The following is a 21,122-nucleotide window of genomic DNA, read 5'->3' on the forward strand; positions in this document are numbered from 1 at the left end:
CTTCTATCCCCCTAAATATCTGCTGGCTCTCTCACAGCTACACAGTCAATACAGAGCTTTGCGTCTCTGCAGTCTGTTCTCCTGCCCTGCCGTCTCCCTCTGCTAGCACTGTGAACGACATCGGCATCTCCTCTAGCTTCTAACTAGACTGGGATTTTTCCCAAGAACCTTTTCTCAGGATAACATCTTTAAGGAACAGCTATGCCACTCAAATTCTTGTTCCAGCTCCAGTTAGTTCATATTTCAGTCGTTTGCATTTGGCTTTCTTTGACCATACGAAGAATTCTGCTGCACTCGCGTTGACCCAGATGGCTGCTGTTGAAAATCATTTTCTAATCTGTTGCTGTGAATGACCATGTCACGCTGCCCTCTGCATTTCTCTCCGGGCTCTCCCTCCTGTCACATGAAACACAAGCCAATAGTTGGAGCTTTCAACACTACACAGCCCACCTTCTCCCTGCTCATTGTTTCCCTTCAACGTGTCAAAAAGCCCTTTCCCTTTCCTGATGTATGAAAGTGTAATCACGTTTTCAGACAAGCTTCTTCATGTTTTGCCTGAATTTTTCACCTCTGACTTGAACCGCCATAGGCTCAGGGGCTGATCTGAGAGTGAAGGATTGAAGTATCTTTTTAAATCCTCTGCCACCCAAGCTTCTCGCATGGTTCCAGTTCTCGACTTTCCTTTTGTACAACGTGACTTGGAGTCATTTCCAAAAGAGGTGCTGAGTCTCTGACATACATCCTTACTGACCTAGCCACAGATGAAATTGGCATCTAATATCATAGCAATCCCAAATGAAAGCTCCATTTGGAGCACCCAGCGAGGCAAACTCATTGTTTAATTTACCTGTCAAAGCACGTACGGTGTCCTCCTGCTCCACCCTGCATTGCATTGCATGAATACCCTGTAAGAGCTAACAACATCGTGTTTGGATACGGATGAGAGCCACAGATAAACCACACCGGGATGGTGTAACTTTATCCATACCCTGCCCACGCTCACACTCTCATTGTCACTGCACTGCCACAAACTGTGACCAAAGGTAAGAAACACTTTTTTTTTTTTTTAATTTACACAGTACTAAGTGGCACGGCCCAAACAATAGCTCAATAAAGACCACCTCAAAAGAATAAAACCTAAGGAGGGCATCTGTCAAAGGCTCACACACATTTTACCGGTGAAGGTGAATTAAAACCTACTAAGAACAGGTGTGTGTGGTGGTTTTTTTTTTCCTTAGCTTTCCTCCACAGCTCCTCTGGAAGTCCCACAGGGCCTGAGGACCAGAGGCTGAAAACTGCTGTGGTAACCTGAGCTCAGGATAAAAGCATTGCCTTTTCATGCCTGCTGAGACACCTCCATTTCTCCTACATCTACACACCAGACACCACCAAAACCCAAGCAGACCCAGCTTGGTGCCCCATGACAAATGGTGTGCAGGCTCCCACGGACATCATGCTGTGCATCCTGTACCCCCAGATCAGCTTCACTGTGGCCTGACTGAGTCCCCCAAGTAGAATCCTACAATCATTAGGGTTGGAAGAGACCTCTGAGACCATCTGGTCCAACCATCCGCTGCCACCACTGTCACCCACTAAACCACGTCCCCAAGCACCACGTCCAACCTTTCCTTGAACGCCCCCAGGGACGGTGGTGACTCCACCACCTCCCTGGGCAACCCGTCCCTGTACCTATCCACTCTTTCTGACAGAAATGTCTCCTAATTCCAACTTGAACCTCCCCTGGCACAACTCGAGGCCATTCCCTCTGGTCCTATCGCTAGTTATCTGTGAGAAGGGGTAGCACAGAGGCGACCTGCCGAGGAGGGCAGCATGCCCTGGGGAGGCTGAGGGGCTCCAGGCTCCCTCCGGAGCCAGCCCCAAAGTCCCCTCAGCCCCGCACCGCCCCCTGCCCTGCCCAGACACCGGCCGGGCCGCCCAATCGTGCTTCGGGGAGCTCGGGCCGGGGCGGGGCGGCACCGCCTCCTCCTCCTCGCCCTCCTCCTCCTCCTCCTCCTCCTGCTCCAGCGCCGCCGCCCGCGGCCGCCGCCGCCGAGGGGAGCGCCATGGGACAAAAGAAGCGCTGAGCAGCGGGGCCGCAGACGCCCAAGGCCGCGCCCGCGTCTGCTCGGTGCCCGCCTCGGCATGGCGGCCCCGCGCCGCTAGGCTCGGCCCGGAGCTCGCAGCCTCCTCTCCGGCCATGCCGAGCGGTGGCGGCGCCGCCGCGGCGGCGGCCGCCTCCTCCCCCGCCGCCGCCTCCCCCGGCGAGCCGCCGCGCCTCCTCCTGCCGCCGCCGCCGCTGCTGCTCCTCCAGCGGCCCGACGCCCTCCTGAGGCACCGCCTCGCCGGCCTCGGCCTCCGCCACCGCGGGCAGCCCGCGGGGAGCCGGCGGCAAGCCCGGCAGCAGCAGCAGCAGCAGCGGCGGCGGCAGCGGGGGGGGGGGGACGGCTCCGGGCCGCCGCCGGAGCCCCCCGGGGAGGAGGAGGAGGAAGAGGAGGAGGAGGAGGCGGCCGACGAGGGGGACCTGGAGCTGGACGAGGAGGAGGAGGAGGAGCTGGCGGGGGAGGAAGAAGAGGAGGAAGAGGAGGAGGAGGAGGAGGAGGACCCGGCCGCGCTGCTGCTGCTCTCCTCGTCCTCCTCGCCCTCGCTGCCGCCGCCCCCCCCGCTGCTGCCGCCGCTGGGCTCCGTGCTGCTGTCGCCCGCTTTCGATGCGCAGGAGGCGGCGGCGGCGCTGTACGGGGCGGACGAGCCGCAGGGCATGATGGCGGCGGGGCTGCCCCACGCCTACAGCGGCGGTGGGGGGGCGGCGGCGGCGGCGGCCGCGGGCCTGAGCGGCGAGCAGGCGGCGCTGCTCCGCCGAAAGAGCGTCAACACCACCGAGTGTGTGCCCGTGCCCAGCTCCGAGCATGTGGCCGAGATCGTGGGCCGCCAGGGTGAGCGGGGCCGGGGGGGGGTGCAAGATGGGGGGGGGGGGGGGGGAAGGAAGGGAGCGGGGCTGGGGGCGCACAAAATGGAGGAGGGGGGCCGGGGGCGCACAAAATGGACGGGGGGGGGGGGGGCTGGCTTTCCACCCCATCGTGCAGGGGGCTGGAGGGGCCCATCATGGCTGAGGAACAGACCCCATGAAGCAGGGGGTACAGGGGGAGCCCTGCTGGCGTGGGTTGGGGCTGCAGGGCCCTGTGGCCGGCCCCGTGTAGCACCCATATGGCCATACTCGTCACCCTTCTTCATCCCCAGCTGGCGGGGTCAGGCCGCTGCTAGGGCCTGCGGTTGGGTTCGTGGTGGCTTTCTCCCTTCAGAAAGCTCCCCCGGGGTGCTAGGGCTCGGTAAGTGATTGGTAAGCTTTTTAAGCATCCGCTATAGCGACTGCTCGAGTTGGTATAACAACGGGAGAGAAAGGAGTTAATGGGTTCCCTTCTCACAGCTCGACATCTCGGCTCTCGGTCCTCTCGCTGGGGCCAGGGACGGTGCAGGCTTTGGGCTGTGCTAAGTCAAGGCGCAGGAGTGAGCACAGGCTCAGCTCAGCCTTCTGGTAGTTATTAAGTGAGGACATTTACGAACTCTAAAACCTAATGCAGGGCCCGGCCAAGTACAAACAGGTGTTTGGGCTTGCTTTGTTCTTTGTTGGCATCCAGCTTACAGTCCTCAGTAAGCAGTTGCTTTTCCTCTTAGGAGCTCGGGATCGTGTTTTAGAAAGCCCTGTGGGTGAAGGGGTTCAGCTTGTGTCAGCATCCCCCTCGCTGCTGTTCTTTCTCACCTGCCCGCTTTGCCTTGAAGTTTGGGGTACGGTTTAAAACTTACCACAAGTTTCCACTGTGCACGCCGAGACGGGCCGTGCAAGACTTAGAGGAGGTGACCTGGAGGTGGGGAAATGAGCTGTGAACAGCCCCTTTCTGACTAAAAGTGATTGTCTGGTTCTGGTTTCCTGTTGATCTCTATTGCTAAATTTCGTGTGCCTCTGTTGTGCCTTTACGATAAGGTCATTTCTGCGATGTCACATTCATTGTTGGCCTTTCTTGTGGTCTCCGGGGAAGAGGAGTTGGATGTTTTACGCCAGTTCTCCAGCAGTGAACCGAATTTTAAAAGCACTTTTCATACACAAAGTGAAGTGCAAAACAGTGTCAAGTGTAGGTGTGGCAGTGCAGATGAGTAGTTTCTCTCTTCCTTTTCCCTTTGTGTGTTTTTCTTTATTGGTTTGGGGGTTGTGTTTCTAGCTTGCTGATCAGATCAGATAACGAGAGGTTATGCTGTCTGCTCTCTTACATCAATGTGGCTTCTGTTTCTTTCTTTAGAAGAAACAGTCAAATCAGTAAACCAGTGGTAGTGAACAGATGCGCGCTGAGCACCGATGCTTAAGCAGGCACTTGTTTCCTCATCCTAAATCTATTAGGCTTTAAGCATTTTTCATCAAAGGTGGGTTTTCTGCTGGGTGTTTCAAAGAGCCAAAGCCCGTGGTGTAGAAACTGTATTGGGTCAGATACTCATTCGTGACACCGAGGTCGAAAATATTTATCCGTTGTTAAAACAGTAAGTGGCATGTCCCTCCGGTACATCAACATGTGCAGGCTAGTCCGGCAGACAGGTGGCTTTCTGCAGCCTTAAATGCAGGAGCACAAAATATCTTCTCCAAGAAGTAATGCTTGAATGACTTAAGACCTTGCTTATGTGTCATTGGGGATGGGGGGGCAGGAGGAGAGATGGAAAACAGAACTGAAAACCAGTTATTGCTTCAGTCCTCTGAAATGAAAGGGGAAAAATTGGACTTTGAGGGCGTATTAGACTGTGTTGTTTATTCTCCACCGGATCAGGATTGTTCTCTGTAGTGTATTCCTCAGTACTTCGAGTCACTTAAAAACAAGATAATGGAGTTTGCATAAAAATAGGATCATTGTTCCTGAAGAGTTCATTTGCTTCTTCTGCTTTTATTTCTTATCTGATGTCACCCTGTTTGGCTTGTGATAAAATATTTAGCCTCGGTGGAGGAGAGGGATTGTATCGTAAAAGAATTAGGGCTGCAAAAGAGGAAGGGGTAGGAGTAGAAGTAGGAGAGCTTGGTCTCAGAAAATTTTACCAACTCTATTTGCATGAAAGCTTTGCTTAAGGAGGTTTTTGTTCAGTCATCAGCTGCAGTGTAACTTGGTCTGCCTAGGGCAAGCCTTGTTGGAGTTGCATCCTTCACGGATCGTTCTGCTCCCTCTAAAAGAAAAGTTGCTGCATATTTTGTCACTAATATGCCCCATAAACAGCTGGTTGGGTTATCCTGAATGAATCCAGCTGAAGTTTTATGGCCGCCTCTTCTGTGCTGTATTACTTTTTTTTATTTAATGCCCAATTATGTAAGGATGATGTAATTGGAAGGTTAACTCTAATGGGGTTTTCACGAAGATAAATTTTATGTTCTTTCTGTGGCCGTCTTCATGAGGTATAAAAAGAACTTGTATTTCAGGGCTGAAGACATTTCCAGGAATGCTGAGTTTGATCTGGGCTTTCCTGGAGGCTGCCCTGCCGTGTCTGAAAGCGTATTTATTCTAAGTACTGCCCCCCCCCCGAGTGGAAGAATAACAATTAATTGGCAATCCATGATACTTCTATCGAAATTTAATTTTTAGGAAGAGGAAGAGAACTTCCAGGTGTTGTTTATCAGACCAGAGGAGCCCCCGATTCTTAAGAGCTCTGTAAACAAGCAGAACCTTGCAGCGTATGCGTTTACCACTTTTCAGTGATGTGCGAGTTTCAGAAGCAAATATAGCCCTTCAGACAGCGAAGTGGTGCTCCCGCAGCCCCCGCCGTAGGTAACGGTATCGCAGATTCCCACGTGGGTAGCTGTGCTTACCAAATCTGTGCTGGTGAGCTGCTCGCAAACGTGGGATGTCACAGCTGTAGAAGGTGCAGAGCGCCTGAAACGTAAGTTGCGGTTTATGGTTTTCGCATGTACACCAAGCTACGCTGGAGGATGCTGTTTTATGGGGGCAGTAATTTAATGTATAGCTACTGGAAGCACTCGTGTCACTGTAAAAAGGGCTGGAAAAGGCTCGTGGAAGATTTTCTTTTGACAAATAGGTGTTCCTCCTTTAAAAGGGAAAACAAAGTACTGTAGTATTTCTGAAACCTGGATTTCAGGTTCATTTCTGAAACCTGGATTTGTTTTGTTGTTTTTTTTTTCTAATCTCAAGTCTCTCAAAAAAAAATCTCAAGTGTTCTCACACTTTACTTACTTTGTCCCCCAGAAAATAAGTGTATCAGACCTGGTTGGCGTAGTGTGAGGTAACTCTTGGAGTTTCTTCCACTTCAGAGACTACAAAGGTGAGCAACAAGGGAAAAGATACTTGTATCCTTTTATTCTTGTTTAGGCATGCGACTGGGAGCCAGGAAAACTAGATTCCATGCATGGCATTGTACCGGCTTCCTGTGTGGATTCGAGTTTGCTGTTGAATCCAACCTTCAGTGAATTTACTAGTCCTTGTTCTGATCAGAAAAGTGACTTTCTTCGCTGTCAGCAGCTAAAAAGCCTGTGTACAACGAGTTGCATCGGTTTAAAGAGTAAAAAAAAAAAAAAAAGTTGGAGAGAAGTGCTCTTGAGAACTGGTAACAAGAAAGTTGCATCCCTGATGAGGTGACCTTGTTCGCCTGCAGAAAGCTGGGGTAGGGCGTATGCCCAAAATTACATCAGCGTGCATCCAAACTGCAAAGAGCTCTGGAGATCTAACCGAGGAGTTCTCGTTTTAATCTCTAAATCACATGAAAGCTTTGTAAAGGTCTGCCGTGAATCACCTGAATATATTTTCCTCTACGTAAACTTGCTGATGGTGATTTTTCCGTGGCTATTCTGCCGTAGCCTGGTAGGCCTCGAGAAGGTTTTGGTTAGGTAGAACTGGAGTCTTCGGCGCTCTTGAGGCGAAAAGAAGGCGTGTTTAAGTACTAAAGTTTTTCCAACTGCACATATCCTTGACAGAGCTGACAGCGGCGTTCTTTTTTTTTTTTTTTTTTTTTCCTCCCCGAGATATCAGTCAAGTTGGAGCTATTTAACTCCAAAGCCTGATGCCTCTGTTAAGAACAGTTCAAACGATGGCTGCGGATCTTGAAGCTGAAGCAGGCAGGGCGGTCTCCAAACCCCAGATGAGTAAGAGGAGGAGGGATGATATCATCCCATTTCGCTGATTAAATCGATAATGACAAATCTGCTTTGCGTGAGACAGCCTTGCAACTAAAATAACATTGCTATGTATATTTAATGATCCCGGACTCCCGGTTTTGCTCTCTGCTTTTGAACGTGGGCTCTTGAGAAAAAATATTCCTTTGCTTAAAATAGTCCTGTAAATTGAAACAAACGGGGGAAAAAAATACTGATAAGCAGGTAGCTTATCAGTAACATAGCTCAACGGCCAAATAAGACTAGCCGCCGCTCTTGGGGAGTGGAAGTGGTGCTAAAACAATCCTAGAGCACATCCTTGTGTAAGCTGAGTACAGTACATGGGTGTCCCACGGTAGGATAATTATCTTGAAAGCTAACAAAGCGGTTATACTTAAGATTTTTGGGGTTGTGTCTTTTTTTTCAAACCTCCCGTAGCAAGCGTGTTACTAAATGCTGTGTAAAATGGCTTGTTCTAAAGCCTGAAAGAAAGCGTAAGCTATTTGTTGAAAGCCAATCTGAAGGCTGTTGTTTTGTTCTTTTTTTTCCTGAGAAGTTGCTGCACTTTGTTTTTACAGCCTGGGACTTCAGGAACTGAAACACGTACGTCTGCCAGAGCCTGAAATTGCCGCTGGAGTTTCAGCGGCCTGGAGCTCTGGTACTACAGAACAAACATCATTTCAGTTCTGCTGTTTGTCATTCGCGCTGTGCAAAGATCCAACTCGGGTTTCAAAGTTTGTCAGAAGGGTGCAGGTTCTCCAGCTGGGATCGTAAATCCTAAATCCTAAATGCTGCTCTTGTTTGGCTCGTTGGGTGGGAGGCACACCAAACACGGCGCGCACTTGAGAGAGATTTTTCTCTTTGTGTAGTCTGCCAGAAATTCTGTAGGCTTTTACCTGTGAGTACCAGCGGTGAATACCTGCATAAATAAGATCATCTGATAAATCTGAAATTAAAATATAAAAAAAAAATCTTGAAACGTGTAATGCAAATTTTTACTCTCCTGGTTCTTTTCCTTTTCTTGTAAAACGGCTGTTTTCTGAAGAGTGTATTTTGTTTTTTGTTTTTTTTTTTAAGTTTAAAACCTAAACATACAAAAGAAATCCTGATTAATGCACTTCCAAACTGCAGTGTGTTAACGTGTCTTGGTGGCATAAAAAAGTGATTTTTTTTTGACCTGTCAGTAAAGTCAGCAGATAGAAATTCCCCTGTCTTAGTCCCTGTTACCCTCTCTCTGTTGTCTGAATTTCTGGAAGAAAAAATCAGTTTTAAACAACAACAAAAATGTATCTTGAGGATCTTAAATTTGTTTTTGATGCAATACAAGGCCAGTTCCCAGCTGCTGGCAAGAGCTAATGATTTTCTTTTAACAGCGACAGTGTTTGAAAACTTGCTGTAACAAGAAAAAGAGAAGGCTGCTGAGCCCTAGGTTATTTAATCAAAACAAAAGGCCTAAAAGCTGTAAATCAAACCTTTGTTTCCAACTTCATTCACTCTTTAACAACGCTGTCTTCCTTTTGCTTTCAATTTCAGGTATTCCTTTAAGTTTCTGAGGTCTTGCCAGCATTCAAGATTTCGGGTTCTCGGTTTCCTTCGCTGGTGTGGGTCGGTAATCCTGCAGCCAGCACCAAGCTCTCTGCTGCTTGTTTGAACAAAGGCACAACAAAATCTCTTTATTTTTTTTACCTTCTAGCTCATTTTACATTCAACAACGTGCTGTGGAATGTCGTGTTTGAAAACACAGCCCTGTCAGCGTTCTTGAAACTGAGGGATTTGGGGTTTTTGTAGAAGCCGTGTGAGTGGTTTTTTTACGTAATCCTCCTTTACCTGGCCATCCCGATGTGCTGAATGGGATGTCGCGTGGTGATCCCTTTTAATATCCTGCATCCTTGGGCAGGCCGCGTTTTCCAAAACCTGTCTCCACATCAATCCTGTTAAGGAAAACGACTTCTCCTACAGTTATCGTAGACGCGTGCCCTCTTTTTATGCTGCTGCTCTTCCGCTGTTGTGTCTTTACTTCTCCTCGGCAGCTGCTACCTTAGTCCTGCTATTGCAGCAGTGCGAGTAATTAATAATACAAGTTGCTGCCCTCTGGCTCTCCTGCTGCATGTGACTTGTTTACCGAGCTGCCATCTGTCTGGGGAACAACGGGAGTATTCCTCTGCCTGTGCAATTGCGGACTTGATAAATTGCCCCGACCTGATAAATAGGAGGAAGCAGCGTGCTGGCTGGCTACTTCGTTCTGCGCCGGGCTGATACACTTGCAGCGATTGATGCGTTGGTGTATACCTGGGAAATATTGAATAAAGTGTTTATAAGCTGTTTGTGAACCAGGGATATTCTCTTCCAGAAGACAGGGAGTCCCACTCCCTCTCATCTAGCCCAGCGGAGTGTTTTACTGCAATTCCTTGGCTTTTGGGTAAGGTACTTCAGATTTCCAGGTTTTCCCCCTTCCAGGCACGTAGGCAAGCCCTGAGCCCATGTGCCTCCAGCGTCTGGATTCAGCTTGAAGGGGGAATCCTAACTTTATTTAGAGCCCTAACTTTATTTATAGCCCCTGCGGTGGGGCTGCACAGAAACAAAAAGCTGGTGCGAACCATCGCGCTGTCTGGAAAGCGTCTCGCCTGAAAACCCTCCTGACAAGTAGGAAAGTTGTGTGTCATCTTGTACTCGCAAAAATACAAAGCAGTGGCAAAGGGAAAAAAAAAAAAGTACTCACTTGCTCCTCCGGAATGGCTAAGTGTGATGAAACGATGATGGGAGTAGCGTCGCTCTCTATATATAGCACGAGTCATAATGAAACGTTCCGCGGGCGGGCACGGGGTTTGGGGAGCTGCAATGTAGCTGAAGGCCTTGGATTGCAGCGGTGAGTTGATGAGGGGGTCAGGAGGCAGGGAAAGATGGGTATGAAACGCTCTGTTTTTCTTGATAGATCCACGTGTCCTCTTCTCCTGGAATAACTTACCAGCTGAATTTCCCTTTCTCCTGTACTACGGCGGTCAGTAATTTGCCTGCTTGTAGCGTTGCTCGTTGCAGCGGTGTTAGAGTTGAAAGGCGGTTATTACCTGCGTACAGCGCTCCTGATGGGAATTGTGCTTGTCTAAAACCATCAGAGCAGAGAGCCAGAGCGTTGTTCCCGAGGAGTCTCGGGCAGCAACGGGTGGTTTGTGATGGTGGTAAGTAGTTCGCGATGGTAAATTTTCAAAGCCCTACTTCGTGGCTTCTCGTTAGGAAACATCCCTGCTGTGATAAAGCAGGATGAAAAATCACTTCAGAAAAGCTCTATTTGATGATTTTTATCCGAGTTCAGGTATATTCTCTTCCAGCTGCTTAAAACTCTTAAAGCAATACTTCTGCAACCTTTGTTCCTAAAGATGAGGTGCTGAATGGGTGCTAAATTGCTCTCTGAGCACACAGGTCCCCGGGTTTTGTAGGGATCAGCATCTTCTGGAAGTGCAGAGAAAATGTCTTCGTCTTCCTTGAATCAGCTGTGTTCAACGCCTAGTTGAAGGACTCTTATCAGGAGTTGAAATTTTCCAGTCCGTGGATAAAAAAAAAAAAAAAAACAAGGTGTGAGATGAATTAATTGATCTCAAGCGAAAGGCAATGGCGAGCAGAGCGTTGGTAGGATTTCACGTGACTTTAAGAACCGAGTTAATTGCCCAAAATGTTCTGGTCTTCATTCCTCTGTGCGGCCATGTCACCTAAGGAGCTTTAAACATGACATTAGAACAGATTTTCACTTCCTGTCCAAATGCAGTTCCATGTCCTGTATGTTTATGTGTATCGGAGACCCCGTAAGTGACAGCCCTGCAGTACAGCCGGTGTTTCAGGCTTTGCAAATCCTTTGCAACCTTACCTGTGAGGGTTCTCCTTTTGAAATTAAAAGCTTGGGGCAGTTTGGCACCCAGGTAAGGGCTGTGGCACCTTAACAGACCTTACCTTTAAAGCTGTTTCCCCCCAGGAAAGCTGCAGGTTCGTGGCAGGCAAATTCCTACGTGGTCCCCTTTCTGCTTGGCGCTCCTGTGGTTCCTCTTAGTGGTTCCATGTGCTTTCTCCTCGCTGGAAGCAAGCTACGGAGGGCGATCTTTGGCAGATCCTCGCTTTGCCCGGGGCTGAGTTGAAGGATGCCAAATTTGGTCAGGGCTGCTAAGTCAGCCCTGCCTCCTGGCGAAGGGACGAGGCAGTGCCGGCGCAGCTTCTCGTGCTTCCTCCCTCAGCCCAGGCACTGCTGGCAGCTCCCCGCGGGATCCGAGCATCCGGAGAGACCCCAGCAGCAGCAGCGAGGGAAGGCAAAGCGGTGTTTTCATTCAGTCGTCGTCCACGAGGACCGGGGAGGGCTCTGACCCAGGTCCCTGTCCTGAGAGCCTGGAGCAGCTTCAGCAAAATACACAAAAGCCATAAGGACTCGATTCCCCCTGGCGTCGCCATTTGGAGGAAACCACATACCAAAAAGGGATTTTCATCCCCAAATCTTTAAATTGGGACGTTATGCCTGAAACTACGTCACAGCAAGCCCACGTGGGAAGTAAAAACTCGGCAAAATCCCCGCGTTCCTGTCTCTTTCCAGTCTCCAACTAAGCTGCCTCTAAAACGTGACGGCCCCGGTGGAGCGCTTGTGAAGTTATCCTTTGCTTTTAGAGAGGCTTAATGATAGCGTGCGAGGTAAATGATAGCTTCCTTCAGAGCTACTCATACGTTTCCAGGGGAAAATACTGCTCGTAGTGTCTTTAAGGTGGCTGGTCAAATAATCCTAGGGGGGAAAAATGGGGAGGAGAGAGAAGAAAAGTAGGAATCGAGGCACGCAGGATGAATATTTTTCAGGGCTTTGGTGCTCCTCGTATGATGCGGAAGCGGACGAGGACTAAATCTTTGCATAAACTTCAAGGGTTTGCCTTTTAACCGTGTCGGTGTGTGCTCACGGTTGCCTGCACTGCTGAGGCGAGTGTGTTGAATAGAAATAGTGTCTTTGTGGGGATCCCGCTGGGCCAGCTGTCTGATTTTTACAAAGAAAAAGCAGTTTTGTTATTGACATAACTTCGCTGCTACGAGAATTCAATGAAACTGAGTTGAAATCAGTGAACCGACTCAATCATTCGATCGATGAATCGAAACTCATCGATTAGAGTGAATTTTCAGCCCGAGTCCCCCCCTCTTTGGGCTTTATCTCCGGACGGCCAGGTGACGGATGGCGCGCTCTGATTTATCGCAGAAGCGTGGGGAGCTGTTATTTTTCTGGCCTCCTGTGTCGGAGCTCGGGAAATGGCTTGATCCAGCACTGCCCCCGTGACTTCGTAGGCGGCCGATTTCGTGTCGCCTCGGGCGCAGCGTGGCTGGATGCCGCGAATTGCAGGCGAGGGGATGGGATCAGCCGTGCTGTATCATCACCTCGCTAGCGGCTAACGGACGAGGGGAGGAAACCGGAGCGGCTGAGGAGGAGCAAACAGGCAGCTCGTCCTGCCGGAGCTGTATAATGGGGTGGCTGACCTTGTGTTGCGACGTGACAGGCTTCACAGTAGCCCTTTGTGAGGGTTTTCGCCGCCGCTCCTCGCAAACGCAGCCGAGCTGCTAGTGACTGCCTCGTTTAGAAATCTCGGGTTTCGAGCGTGGCCGCTCCCGTGAGTTCTTCCTGACTTTTCAGATGAGGCCGAAGGTGCAGATTGAAACCGGATTGCAGTTTCCAAAGCATCAGGAAAACCTGCTCGGAAATGTAAACGCTGGGGATTGTGAGGGCACTTTGGAAACCGGAATTCAGTAGGCTCGGAATTGTGTTTTATAATGAAGAATTACATTTTATGCGTATATATTATACGAGATGCTCCTAAAGTTTACAAAAGGATGCTGCCTCTTATTTCTGCGAAATGAGAATGCATATTTGGGTGGAGTGGGGTGAACGAAAGCACTTTGTGCAGGTTAGAGAGTAATTGATAGGCATCGGGAGGCCCACTTTGTTTTTAGGCGTTGCAGTAGGGCGTTTCATCGTCGTGAAAACTTGAGCAGCACCGCGGTGGGGATCTTCTGGTCTTAAATTCCAAGCCCCCAGGCGATGTCCATGCAGCTGCCTTAACGGTGAGAGCGTGAGCTGCCGCTGAGGAGCTCAAACAAAGACGGAGGGAGCGGAGGCGAATCGCCAAAGCGAGGTGCTGCTGTGAGCAGGGAACCATCAGGCTTTCGGGCGGCTTCCAGAAGACGCCTCGTGCCCGTATTTCCCTTATTTATCCGCCGGTGGGCTTCTGTGCCAGGCTGAGGCTCAGCTTTTCTTCCTCCCTGCAGATATTTGCCCTTCCCTGGTGGCTCTGGGGCTGTCTCTCCTGGCCAGGTGCGCTCGTGCCGAGCTCCTTCCCTTGCCCAGAGCCATCCGCGCGCCTCCGGCTGCTCTCTGCTGGAGGTAGGGCCTCCAGAGCGCGATGATGAGCTTCCTCTCCAGCTGTGTGCCGGGAACAAAAGCCTCTTGTCTTCAGCCTTTGTCCTTGCAGTGGCCCTGCAAGGAGAGGCTCTCCCTTGCCGCTGTTACGACCCGCAGCGGCGTGTTTGCTGTGAGTTTTCCTGGACTGAGTGCGTCTCGAGTGCAAGAGACTGACAAAATGCCAACCCGAGACCGTTTTGCGTGTGCCCGTGCTCTGAGGTATTTGAAGTGAGGAAAATGGGGGGGGGGGGGAAATCAGCTTGCCAGTGAAACGCATGAGACACTCGGTCTGCAAACGTTGCTTGTGGTGGTTTTAAGAGGAGGTTCCCTTTAAAATGACTTTTAGCAAGAGAAACCTTGAATTTGTTGTAGGCTGAGGTGGGTTAAAACCAAGTCCAGTGTTCAAAAATGCCTGAAGCGTTCAAGGTGCTGCCACCGTGTCCTGGAAAACTTGATAATTCGGTCCCCAAAATCAAAGGCGAACACTTGATTAACTTCTCGCTTCTCTTTCAGGCTGCGTTTACACAATTCCCAAGAGAAAGTCCATGTAGGCACGTAGTATTACATAGGAAGCCTGGTTGCATGCCCCAAACTGCTTGAGCTCCTACTTGGCAGATGGAGGAGTGGCTCCTTCATCCTGCAGGGACAAGTGGGGTTGAAATAATAGTGATAACAGGAAGCAGATGAAGAAATCGCAGTAAATCAATGACTTCATATCCTACACAGGCTGTGATACAGACCCTTCTCTCGCTTGTAAATACTTAATTTGGTTTTAGGGCACGCTTGTAAGTGAAAGGCTGGCGTATCAGTAGGCTTAAGCGTTTTTGTGAGCATTTAGCCCATATGTGGGATTTTAGAAATAACTCAGGGATACCCAATGAATGGGAAAAAATAAAAATTCAGCAGTATTTCTGGGATATTCATCAGTTGTCCGTTGCAGAAAAAGCCATCCAAGTTCATTCGGCGTCTGATAGCACTTGAGGAGATGACAGACTCAAACAGCCCAAGAAGTGTTGCTAAAATAGTTTGTGGCTTTCGGTGTCGGAGGTGCGCTTGGAAATACTAGGTAGAAGTTGTTACGGCTTTCACTGGTGCGGCTTGCAGAGGAAGAAAAAAAAAAAACAAAAAACTGCTGCTTCTGGTTTCACCCGATGGTTTCTTGAAGCTCTCAAACAGCTCAAAATAGATTGCTTTCTTGTGGCTTTCTAAACTTAGCCGTGTCGCTAAACTTGCGTATGTTTCCTTCAAACAGGTTGCAAAATAAAAGCGCTAAGGGCCAAGACGAATACTTACATTAAGACCCCCGTTCGTGGAGAAGAACCCATCTTCGTCGTCACTGGACGGAAAGAGGATGTAGCCATGGCCAAAAGGGAAATTCTCTCCGCTGCTGAGCACTTCTCCATGATCAGAGCGTCGCGCAACAAAAACGGTCCTGCCCTGGGAGGCTTGCCATGTACCCCCAACCTGCCAGGGCAGACAACAGTCCAAGTCAGGGTGCCTTACCGTGTAGTTGGGCTAGTGGTTGGACCTAAAGGAGCTACAATCAAAAGAATTCAGCAGCAGACGCATACCTACATAGTCACTCCCAGCAGGGACAAGGAGCCCGTCTTCGAAGTCACGGGGATGCCTGAAAACGTCGACCGGGCGCGCGAGGAAATCGAGATGCACATAGCCATGCGTACCGGCAACTACATCGAGCTGAACGAAGAGAACGACTTCCATTACAACGGTACCGATGTGAGCTTCGAGGGAGGCACTCTTGGGTCCGCGTGGCTTACTTCTAACCCCGTCCCTCCTAGCCGCACCAGAATGATTTCTAATTACAGAAATGACAGCTCCAGCTCCTTGGGAAGCGGCTCCACAGATTCCTATTTTGGAAGCAATAGATTGGCTGACTTCAGCCCAACCAGCCCGTTCAGCACAGGCAACTTTTGGTTCGGAGAAACGCTACCTTCCGTGGGCACAGAAGAGCTTGCAGTCGACTCTCCTGCGTACGACTCCTTACCGACGCCTTCCCAAACCATTTGGACCCCTTTCGAACCCGTAAACCCGCTCTCTGGCTTTGGTAGCGACCCTACGAGTAACGTCAAGCCTCAGCGCAGAGGGAGCCAGCCATCCACTCCTCGCCTGTCGCCCACCTTCCCGGAAAGCCTGGAGCACCCCTTGGCTAGGAGAGTGAGGAGCGACCCCCCTAGCACGGGCAGCCAAGCCGGCCTTCCCATCTACATCCCCGCTTTTTCTAACGGTACCAACAGCTATTCCTCTTCCAACGGCGGCTCCACCTCCAGCTCGCCCCCCGAGTCGAGACGAAAGCACGACTGCGTGATATGCTTCGAGAACGAAGTCATTGCGGCCCTGGTCCCCTGCGGCCACAATCTCTTCTGCATGGAGTGTGCCAACAAAATCTGTGAAAAAGAAACGCCATCGTGTCCTGTTTGCCAGACAGCTGTTACTCAGGCAATCCAAATCCACTCTTAAGTATATATAGATATTATTATTATTATTATATATGGACATCTAAAGGCATGGGTGTAATGGTACCCTCTAGTAAACTTCCTAAGTAAATTCTGACTGTTGGGCTTTCTTGGGATTAGGCTAAAGTTGTTAATAAAATCTATCCGTTCCTAAAAGGCTGCTACGGTAACACTAAACCTAGGTGGTCTCTGTCCGGTTCAGCTTCAACAGATGGCATGCTTAGCAGAGATGCATCTGGTGTAATACGGCACAGCGAGGGGAAGTTTTGAGCAATTACACAACTGCAAAACAAATTTTACAGGCTTTCTGAAGGATCTCAGTTGACTTCTCGTTTGACTTCTGTGTGCTGGCAGCAACGAACCTCAGAGCCGAAGCACAGAAGTACCAGTCTGCTGCGGAGGGTTTGTGGCATTATCAATATATCAAACAACACTTCCAATGCTGCCTTCTTTACACTGCCAGTTTTGAAAAAACAGGTTTGGGGAAGTTTTGTTAATTTTTGTTTTTGCTTGATGCAACAACTTAGGCCTAATTCTCTTCAGCATTGCAAATACTTTTTTTTTTTTTTTAAAGCGTAGTTCGATTTCTTGAAAAGGATTTAAGGTTATCGGCAGGATCAGATGAATTACCGCTACGGTGAGCGGGGAGAGAAGCTGCCCGCTGCACCTCCGTGTTTCGCCCACGGTGTTGACAGTAGTATGTTCAGAGGATCAGGAACGTATCGTCTCGATTGTGAATTCCTACCCACTGCTTTTCTTAATGTAATGTGGAAGAGTCTGGCTGGCTTCGTCCCATTTCAGTAAGGGCTTTGGGATGCACATACTTCGACTAATAGTGAGGATGCTGACATTCCGTTCATTAGTCCGATCAAGCTGTTCTTAAATTACGTTTTAGAGAGTGTGTAGCTCAAAATGTGAAGCATTTTATGTTCAATCCATATTTGTCTTGCACATATATAAATATATATTTTATTTTTAGTAACGGAAAGGAAAAAGGGGGGTTGCGTACGTGCCCTTGTATTATTCATGACAGCAGCTGTGACAGTGGCCCTGCAATCAGTTTACTTCATTTCAAAAACTGTCTTTCCAATCATAAGGAAAAATGTCTTTTGAATGCGCTTCTTACATTTCAACCTGTGGATGTTCCTAGCTTTTTCATCCTCAGTACGTTCCCAAATCTGTGCTGGCATATATTAAAAAAAAAAAAATACAAAAAATACAAAAAAAAAAAGACACAAAGGGGAGTTCTGGTGGATTTTTCTATTTTTTTTGAAGCATTATTTTCCCAAGACACAAGACAAAGCTTTTTTCTCAGTATAACAAAAAAGAAATTATATGTGTATTGAACTAGTAAATATACAGAAATTTTATTTTTTATTTCCACTTGAAGAGTTACATTTCGTATAAAAGTTTACAAATAACGGTTTTTATTTTATGATTTTCAGTATAAGAGTTGCCTTGATGGCATATTATGTAATGCATAACTTTAATGCTAATTGCTTGTAGGATAGTTACGTGTCAGTATTGAAACCTAATCTCTAGCTGCAGTCGTGTAGATACGAACAAACGTTCACCGAGCATGTATTTTGTATTTTATTGCATTGTACACTGCAACTAATAAGCCAAGGAATCGACAGACATTAGGTGCGTGTACCATTTCTATAAACCACGAACTAAGAATGATAAACTATCAATATAGTTTAGTATTTGCTAATTTTACTACACTTTTTGTTATGTATATGTAGGGAGGTCATAGGGATTATAAATTCAATTTGAGTAAAGTTTAAAAACCATATATTTTATGATAAAGGGCCTTTAACTTATGATGGCCAAAGCACTGATATTATATATTTGCTGTAAAGAGAATTATAAGAGTTTTATTTTTCTGATATTAAAAGTTACTTAATAAAGACTTGTTTCCATTAATTGGAGCCTGTTGATGTCTTCGGGGTCCTGGCTTCGGGCAGGCTGTGGGCTGATGGCTGGGGCTGGGGATTTGTGGGTGAGGAAGGAGGTGGGTTTGTGACTGCTGGCCTTAACTTCATGCCTCTGTGAGCCCAAAACCAGCCCCTGTGCATCTCCTGTTCCCTTTCCCTGCTTTCCCTGTGGTGGGGTCTGCTGGGCTCTGCTCCTGTCTGCTTGGCCAGCAGAGCACCTGGGCTGCTGATTGACTCCTCCCTGGTATGGATAAGAGCAACAGAACCTAATAAGAAAAAGGCATTTTAAGGCCACCTGGCTTAAAAAGTACGTATTTATAAGTACTGTGTGTACGCTGCCGGAGGCTGTTCTCTGCAGCCGGGCTCTGCTCCCTGCACGGTGCTTGCGGGAGCCCCTTTTGGGGCTCTGCTGCAGCGGCAGGGTGCTGCTGGGTCCTCCGCAAGGGAAATAAATAGATCCCTTCCCAGCAGCACAAACACCTGCGCTCACTCACACTTCTCCTGTGGAGACAAAGATGCCTGGGGGATATTTCACCCCCTCCTTATTCAGGAAATAATGAAGCATCCCTGGGTGTCGAGGTGGTAAAGGCCCTGCACCTGCCCCGTGGTCCTCAGGCTGCCCATCTTGGAGCTTATGTCCCCAAACTTTCTATTTGTTCAGGGGAAAGGAGGAGAGTATTTCTTCTTTGCTTTCTTTTTTTTTTTACTAGCAAGTCTTGGGAAGAGATCAAAGAGTATTTACATTCGCTTCACGTGGGTCTCAGGGTGGTTTTAGGGTTCAGCAGGAGGCCTCAGACTCCAAACCTCCGGCAGCAGGTTGGGCGATGCGGCCTCAATATTCCTGGACTTGTAACCCGTCCTAAAACCCAGCTCTCCCCCAGGTTTTTCTCAGTAGAGCAAGCAGCACTGCAGCTCCTGCTGAGTTGCATAAGGCAGGCAAGGGCTTAAAAAGCTCCAGTTCTCCTAAATTTGTTGTAGTGAATTTATTTTTCCATGCTAAGGAGCGCTTGTGATGAGTGACTAACCGGCCTGGAATTTTAACTCCTGGTCGCGGAGGGGAAGCTCTTGCCACCAGGCATCGCCTGAACCAGCTGCAGGCCGGGCAGTCCAGAGGAACCTCTGGGGGCAGCGATGTTCATTAAGAAACCTCTCAGTTGATTTGAGGAAACAAAAATGCCATTATTTGTTTCTAATGAGGAAGCTCACGTCCACAGTAGTGCTTGCAGGGGTGAGGAGGTGATGCTGCCCTTAGGATGAGCACAGCTGCGTGTGGGAGCGTCTCGTTTGCTTTTGGTGCTGCGGCTGCACCTGGGGGAAGGATCGCTTTGGGAAGGAGCTGGGCTGCAGCACATTGCACAGAAAACGCACGTTTTTTGGAGCAAGAGGAATGTAATCCCACAATATAAGGCCAGCAGCTCGCTGTGCCAGGGCACAAAAATACAGCAGGGGAGTGCTTGGGACTGGGAGGAGGAGGAGGGCAAAATCTGCCAAAGGAAAAGATGATACTGGAACCATGCTGGGCATCATGAGCCTGTGGCGTTGATGTCCCGCTCCCAAACCTGCCCCCTACCCATGGCTCACGGGGGCAGAGCCGCAGCGTGCCGCAGAGGCTTTGCAGGATCAGGGCCTCGCTTACAAGGCTCGTGGTAAAAGCCAGGCCCTGGGAAAGGCACCCCAAGACTGCCCTCTGCGAGCGCAGCTCCTTAGTTCTGCCTCGTCTGCCTTTACCTCAAGAGAGGCAGCTGTGGGACCGTTGGGGCCATTACAGCCATTACATGGCAGCTGCAGCCCCACGGGGCCGTGGGGCGGCAGTTGGGTATCCGAAGTTTCACCCTGGTGCCACAGCAGCTGAAGCCCTCAGTGCGTCCCCTCAGAATTCCCCTCAGAAGGCCCAACACGCCGTGAAACTGCCCTCACCGAGCTGCACTGGGCTGCGTGGGTTTGGTGTTTTATCCCCGTAACAGCAAAGCTCCGTCGGTCTTTCAGAGGAAGCCTGGGACGTGTGGCAGCCCTGAACACAAGTCCTGTGAGGAGCAGCTGAGGGAACTGGCGCTGTTTCGTCTGGAGAAGAGGAGGCTCAGGGAAGGCCTCATGGCTCCCTACAGGTACCTGAAAGGAAGGTGTGGGGAGCTGGGGGTCGGCCTCTCCTCACCCATAACTAGTGATAGGACGAGAGGGAATGGCCTCAAGTTGTGCCAGGGGAGGTTTAGGTTGGAAATGAGGAGATATTTCTGTCAGAAAGAGTGCATAGGTACAGGGACGGGTTGCCCAGGGAGGTGGTGGAGTCACCACCGTCCCTGGGGGCATTCAAGGAAAGGTTGGATGTGGTGCTTGGGGACGTGGTTTAGTGGGTGACAGTGGTGAGGGGGGGATGGTTGGACCAGATGGTCTCAGAGGGCCTTTCCAACCCTAATGGCTCTGGGATTCTATGATTCTGTGAAAGGCGTAGCCTGATGGCACAGAGCAGTGAAACCACCCCGCCTGGCTGCGGTGTCCCCACAAAATGGCTGCACCAGGGCTGCTCTCACTCGCTGTGGGATGGCCCTGATCCCAAAGCCACCAGGTCCCTGCAATGCCACCCCCCCCGACCTTGAGCCTGCTCAGCAGGGGCTGAGGGGCTGCCGTGGCCTTGGGTGGGCTTTGGCCCCTTTCCCCAAACAGGACACAGGTGTTTTTGGCAGCTGCCAATGGAGCAATAAGGACATCTAGTGGCATTGCCCCTCCCCAAGGTGTTCAGTGCCTCACAGCAGCCTCAAAAACCCCCTTGGGTGCAGCCGTGGCCCCGGGGCTGCCCCTTGGGTGGCACAAAGCCCCCAGCTGCGGAGGTGCTGCGTCACGGGGAGGGACACTGAGGGGAACCAGGGCTCCAGCGGCTGAGCACAGAGGGCTTCAGGGTCTCTCTGGCTGCCCTGTTCATGGAGACAGAGACCTGCAGCACACGGAAAGGAGCACAAATCCAGGCCAGCTGCACCCATCACTTCCCACCCGGCTCTGTCGGGAGGTTTTTGCAATCCTGGCACATGGGACAAGGCAATACACACGTGTGTGTCCCCTGCATGCAGGGCAGTGATGCAACAGGGACATCATCCAGGAGAAAGCACACACGAAATGACGGCTAAGTGACAGACAATCATTAAGTGCCACAGGGGATGTTTTCCGTTCCGCACAGAGTCTGGAAA

The 21,122-nt window shown here is 49.8% G+C and overlaps 1 protein-coding gene across 1 annotated transcript; it reads left to right on the forward strand.

The window, feature by feature from the left end:
- Positions 1-2,197: 2,197 nt before the first annotated feature.
- Positions 2,198-17,930, forward strand: MEX3C (mex-3 RNA binding family member C). The gene is made up of 2 exons (XM_050716345.1): positions 2,198-2,930; positions 14,785-17,930. The coding sequence occupies exons 1-2, from the start codon at positions 2,198-2,200 to the stop codon at positions 16,008-16,010; spliced, it is 1,959 nt and encodes a 652-aa protein (XP_050572302.1). The 3' UTR covers positions 16,011-17,930.
- Positions 17,931-21,122: the final 3,192 nt, after the last annotated feature.

The sequence above is a fragment of the Cygnus atratus genome, chromosome Z (genome assembly GCF_013377495.2).
Source record: "Cygnus atratus isolate AKBS03 ecotype Queensland, Australia chromosome Z, CAtr_DNAZoo_HiC_assembly, whole genome shotgun sequence".
NCBI lineage: Eukaryota > Metazoa > Chordata > Aves > Anseriformes > Anatidae > Cygnus > Cygnus atratus.